The sequence below is a fragment of the Oryzias latipes genome, chromosome 18, assembly GCF_053564925.1.
Source record: "Oryzias latipes strain Hd-rR chromosome 18, Olatipes_Hd-rR_3.1".
In the NCBI taxonomy this organism is placed as follows: Eukaryota; Metazoa; Chordata; class Actinopteri; order Beloniformes; family Adrianichthyidae; genus Oryzias; species Oryzias latipes.
Genome location: NC_136254.1, coordinates 31,678,869 through 31,684,868, shown reverse-complemented (window position 1 = coordinate 31,684,868; position 6,000 = coordinate 31,678,869). Strand labels below are relative to the sequence as shown.

Below are 6,000 nucleotides of genomic sequence, written 5' to 3'. Positions count from 1 at the left end.
GTGCACACACCCCACAAACCCTAAACATTCATGGTTTAGGGAGTCACTTCTGTGTGTGTGTGGGGGGGGGGGGGGGGGGTATGGTGTTCATGCGGTAGGAGAGGGGGGGGGGTGCTCATCACTCCCATCACCTGTTGCTCGAAGCTCGTGATTTGCTGAGAGAGAACCAACACTGAGCCCTCCTCATCCTCCCATTCACTCCCCGAGGAGCAGCCGGAGCCGGCGGCATCATGATGGGGCGCGCGAGGACGCAGCAGCGACATCACGGGCGTCACGAGCGATTCCGTCCAGGTGGCGCGAGGAGAACAAGCTGATCCCGAGGAGGAGGAGGAGGAGGAGAAGGAGCCCGGGAGAAACGGGGGAGGAAATCCCGCGAGAGAGGAAAGAGACCGACAGGCAGAGACCGACAGAGGACCTGCAGCACGTGCGTGCGGGCGCAGGAGCCCAGAGGAGCAGGATAATCCTAATTTTGGGAGATTTTTCTTTTCTTTTCTGACGGAGAAGGAGGCTCTCCGCTTTCAGGTAAGAACCAACGGACGCGCGTGCCCCCCTCCTTACATGGGGGCGGGGGGCTGCAACACCTGTGGCAGGCTGATTGATCAATTAACCGCAGCTGCGGATGATTTAAACGTCATTTTTGGTCACGTGGGTTCTCCAGGATCAGCTGCGTGTTTTCATGGAAAGCGGATATTTTGGCGCGTTTTTCTGCACTTTTTTCCCCGCGCCGAGTTCCACTTCAGCCTCTGCGGTCAGTCAGGTGAGACTGACAGCAAAGAAAACCCCCAATTTATTCCATTATTGTTGTTTTTGTTCATTTTTTAATGTGGATTTCCTCCCACCTGTTCCGTGACAGCGCCCACGCTCACGCGCCTCGCGCTGTGGGTGTATGTGTCCTGGCTGTATTTGACTAATGTTGGAAATAAGAAAAAAAAGAGGAGGCGTAGATAGGGCCCGTGCACGCGCTCTGAGCGTGCGTGCTTGCGTCCATGCGTGAGTTCATGTGTGCGTGGAACTGCGGAGTTTCCGTGGGTCTCTGCGGGGCTCCTGTGGGTGTTACAGGGGCTGCAGATCTCTGCTGCGCACACGCGCGTGCTCTTTCGCGTGTGTGTTTGTGTGTGTGGACGCGCATAGCAGAGGAAAACAAAAACAATACGCATCTGCAGAATGCACCTTGCGCACGCACCCCCTTACTTTCTCACCCCCCTCCCCTTTTTGAACGGCATTAAGTTGGAACGTGCGCAACAACCAGCGAGTGACGCGGACGACGGATCCCAGATGAATCAGGGGGCGCGCGCGCGCAGAAGGATGTTTGGCGCCTGGTTCCGTTTGGTTCTAGGTGTTGGAATGAAACGGACCCATCACGTGCTGGGAGGAGAAGTAATGTCAATAAAGAGCGCACGTGCCCAAATGTCAGGAACGCTAATAAGAGTTTTGCACATTTGCTCTTAAGTTCTGCAGAAACAAATGAAGACCTGGATTCTGTGTGGAGGCTTGATGCACAACAGTTGCAGTCAGGGATGCTCAGCATCCCAAATTCCAGCAGAAGAACAGATTTAAGGTCTTTGGGATTCATTTAAACCTCAACGTCTGTTCAAACAGCAGCACAGTGAGGAGGACGCTCCACTGCGGTCGGGTTGGTCCCTGATCTTGCTCGGTTCAGAGAATCCTCTGCTTTTTGTGGCTCTACAGTGGGAAATGAAGAGGCCATGTGCCTGCAGAGCGACTTCATCTGTGTGTCCCTGTTCTGCCTGATAAGCAGATGGTCGCAGCTTCCCTGGAAACCAGAAATGTAGAGACGTGAAGCGGCAGCACCTGAGGCCCCAGAGCCCCATAAGCTTTCAGATGGATGTTTGGTCCTGCATCCACCTGAAATACGGGGAAACAACGTTTCTTACCGTCTGAGCGTTAAAGTGATGAGACGGAATACGATCTATCTCTGAAAATCCCCTTTTTAAACCGTACATGATACCCAAACACTGCTGTTACATCACCAAATGGAACTGGCTTTAAGATGCAAAAACATAAAACACACACAGTTTTAAAGTTTAAAGCTTTTCAAAATAATTTCGTCATGAGAAACAGAACCAGAACCAGAGGCAGCAGATCCTAAATGATGGTTTTGGTGTTTCTAACATGATTCTTTTAGCATTTTTCTGATGATGGAAGACATTTATCTAGAAATGTAAGCTTCAAATGGCCTTTCTGAGGATTTCTGTATTGGAATCGTGTGACTTTGGTGCAGACAAACTGCGATAGGTGGACCACAGTCTCCCTGCTCCGCTCCATTCTGATCAACCTCCTGCAGACAAACAGATCCACCAACGTCTTTGAGCTGGAGTCTGGAGGGTGGGAGGGGCTGTATGCAAGCAGAGTTTAAACAGAGAGCTCTCAGCAATAGTGGGGGGGGGGTTGCTCTGTGCTAATACTTCCGCCCAGAAGAAATTTTAAAAAGCCAATTTTTCGTCGTTGTGGGTCTGTAAAGTCTCCGTTCCACTGGTGTTTTGAGCGTTTCCAGTATAAAATGGACCCGTTAAGCCAGTACCGGTACCCAACCGTACCGTTTTTGAGCCGTTTTGGCGCGTTCTGAGGTCACGCTGTGGCAGGTCAGTGACAGGCGGATGGCAGGAAGGCAGCAGTGTGATAATAAACGGAAAGGAGGATCTCCACGGTCCCCAAAATCTTCTGATAATCGGCCGATTTCAGACTGGCCCCCCCCCTCCAGCCACCCCCTGCCCCCATGCTGCGGTTTCCCTGCCCCCGTCTGATTGTTAAAAATCCTGCTGTAGCAGCGCAGGGACTGGGCGAGGGCTGTTGACATGGATGGGGGGGCCTGGAGATGACCGGACGTCACTCCGGCCATAGCGGGTCCTACGTATAAATCCGTCAGTGGTTGGACCTTCGTTGTGGGCGTTGTCGTCTAGAAATCATAATTTGTGTCCCTTTTATACACAGCTGTGCTGGTGGGCGGCGGGCTGCCAATGGAACTTTACATGGACGACTGCAGTTGGAGACATTTACACATCGTTCAATTAAAGGCGCTGCCGGCCGGCGATTTCTTCTCAAAACAGTCAAACTTTGTTGATGTTCCTTTTCATTGTTTTTTTTTCATGTAGCATATCTCACGTTGGCTTTTGCAGGTTGAATCTGTCAGGATAAGAAGGTTGTAGTTGTGTTAATGGATCCAAAGGAGTGAGGGGACGCCGATCTGCTGCTGCTGCTGTGCTGCAGTGGGAGTCCATGAATGTGAGAAAGTCCAGGTTCCAAATCCTCTTCTGGATTGGCGAGCCTGCTCCTCTCTGACCTGCGTGGGCGAGCACTTTTTGTTTTTAGCTTCCACAGTCCACTCTTCCTCTCTTTCCCGTTCTTCCTCCTCCTCTCACTTTTGCGTCTACCGGATGGATGGATGGATGGATGGATGGATGGATGGATGGGTGGATGGATGGATGGATGGATGGATGGATGGATGGGTGGATGGAGGGATGGATGGATGGATGGATGGATGGATGGGTAGAGGAGGCTGGCATGGGATTGTTTTGTGCAGCAGAATGAAACAGCCGCTCCGTTTTATCCCACCGCTCTTTTTTCCCCTGTTTCCCCTGTTCTTATCATCTTTAGGATTTTTCCTTTATTTACCTTTTTGCTGTTCTTTTTCTCTCATTTCTCATCGTTCAATCATCTACTTTTTTTTCTTTTCGTTTTCTTACCTAATCCTCCTCCGTTCTCTCCACATAACTTCACACTTATTTTCTTCTCCTCTTATCTTCATCATCTCCTCTGACTTCATCTTCTTCTCATTCCTTTTTCTTCTATGGAGCCTTCCCTTCTTTTCTGCTGTTCTTTTTAACCCTTTCTTACCCGTCAATCCTCCTTTTCCCATGATTGTTGTTTGTTTTGCAGCTGGGTTTTGAAACTCTTTATTTATTGGTGAAATTCGTCACCAAATGAAGATGTCGTTTCATTTCATTGTTGGTTACACAGGCCTGCCATTAAAACTGCAGTCATTTTACTAGAACGCCATCTGTCCTGGGTATTTGGTCTTTTTTTAAAGATCACAGAGTGAAAATAAGAAAAAAATGAGTTGCTGTAACAAAGTACTTAGTACCAAAAAGCAGGGTGCAAAAAATGTGAATTATACTCCAAAATGTGATAAAGAACGTGTAAAATATTAAAGAATTCTAGGTTTTCTTGTCCAAAAGCCGTTAAAACAACTAAATAACAATGAGCTGTTTGCAGAAAGCCACAGCAGTCAATTCTATCAGGTGATGTTACTGCTGTGACATGCATGGACATCATCCCAGCTTATGCCAACACTCTACTACTTAAAGCTACGCTGTGCTTCCACTTCTGTTGGAAAACCACGCCCCCTTTAGATTGTTGCGCTGATAATGTTTAGAGACCCACGCCAAGGAAAACTGGGTTTTTGGTTTTAACATATTCTTGTGGCATTTTTCTGATCTGATCATTATCAGATCATCATTGTATTGGACAGGAATTATGCATTTTTTGAAGAAAAAAAGGAAAAAAAAGAAAAACAAGTCATTTCTATTCAAATGGCCAATGGTGAGACATGAAAATGTGGTTTGTTGCCTTCCAGTAGAGATTTAAGATCAAAAATGCATCTCTGAGTATCTCTTTATGAATATCACTGTGAATCTGGAGCAGATGAAAACATGCAGGAGGATGCTGGTTGGGCCACAAGCCATGGACATCTTTGTCTTCCTCATCTGAACCAATATTTGCTGCCATTTTTCTTGCACCATCAATATATGGTTGTGGTTTTGAGAGGCAGGAAGCTAGTGGGAGAGACTATTAACAAATGGATGATGGGAAGTGGGGGTGAGGTTGTCAGACCCGCCCACAACTCAGAGGTTTCTGATGAACTATTGCTGCTCTGCTGTGCCTAGGAAACAGCACACGGTTTTTTATTTTGGCATTAATCATGATTAAAAGACCATTTGGAACGCTTTGAAAATGGATCAAAAGATGACCGGAGTGGGACTTTAAAGGAAGAAGGCCCCCTCAGGGTCATGAATGAGTCCTTAAGATCACAGACACTGGAGGGGAAATGACCTGTCTTTGCAGATTCATGTAGAGGAATTTATCAAAGAGGTTTGAACGCCTGAGAAAGCCACCCGTATGCATTCCTAGTGAGGCGTTACATTTTCATCCAACAGGGAGGGGGCACAGTTGCAGTCTGGGGACACACTAGGGAGACTGTATCTCCCTGCTTGCCCTGACCCCAAGTACAGCACCCCGGCAATAATAACCCAGATAAGCTGACAGAAAATGGGAAAGCGGATGGCACTTTAGTTCATTCTTAAAGTCCTTCATCCTGAGTCAGGTTCTCCTGAGGATACACCAAACCCAGCTAAGAGATTTACATACAGGCAGTCTTCCAGCAAAGGAACACCAGGCATGGTGGACTGTTGAGTCAACCCATCTGTATATCCATTGGTTTGTCCAACTTCTATACTCATAATCTCCCAAAGCCTATCCCAGCTGTTGAAGAGCAAAGGCGGGAAATATCCTGGACAGTTCGTCAGCACTGAGAAAAATAACCAGAGGCTCTAACTTCAAAAAGGTAATTTATAATCACTAATTATTTTGACAGTGGGAGGAAGTCATAGTGCCACGAGAAAACCCGGTACCAGATTAAAATAATGGAATTTAATGTGAGATTTAGATGTAAAATGTCCTTATTTCTTTTTTTTAACTTTCATTTCTTCACACTTTAGTTTTCTTTCTTTATTTCCACATTCTGAAGACTTCATACTAGACATTTATGTGACTTTTGTGTTGACGCTCTTGTCTTTATTTTAAATGTCAGCAGCAGGTTGAGTTGCCTAAAGCTACCTTCACACCACCCTCTGCAACACATGTTTAAGCCACCACTTGTGTATTTAAATACTTGTTCTGGACTTTTGTGTTCAATACTCTCACGTTCACTCTCAATTGTGCCCAGACAAAATAAAGGCTGACGTTATTCCCACATATTTACCT

General features: G+C 47.0%; 1 protein-coding gene across 2 annotated transcripts in view; it reads left to right on the top strand.

Moving 5' to 3' along the window:
• The first annotated feature begins 235 nt into the window (after positions 1–235).
• The window catches only part of trpc5a (transient receptor potential cation channel, subfamily C, member 5a), a 163,626-nt gene continuing 157,861 nt past the window's right edge, over positions 236–6,000 (top strand). Inside the window, exon 1 of one of the 2 annotated variants that reach the window (XM_023948991.2) lies at positions 236–522. Coding sequence is in view for 1 of the 2 variants with exons in the window: in XM_078935759.1 (XP_078791885.1) it covers positions 677–757 (81 nt within the window). In the remaining variant the exon portion in view is untranslated. Of the gene's footprint in view, positions 523–617; positions 758–6,000 lie in introns of those variants that run through there. The other variant, XM_078935759.1, reaches the window with a different exon arrangement.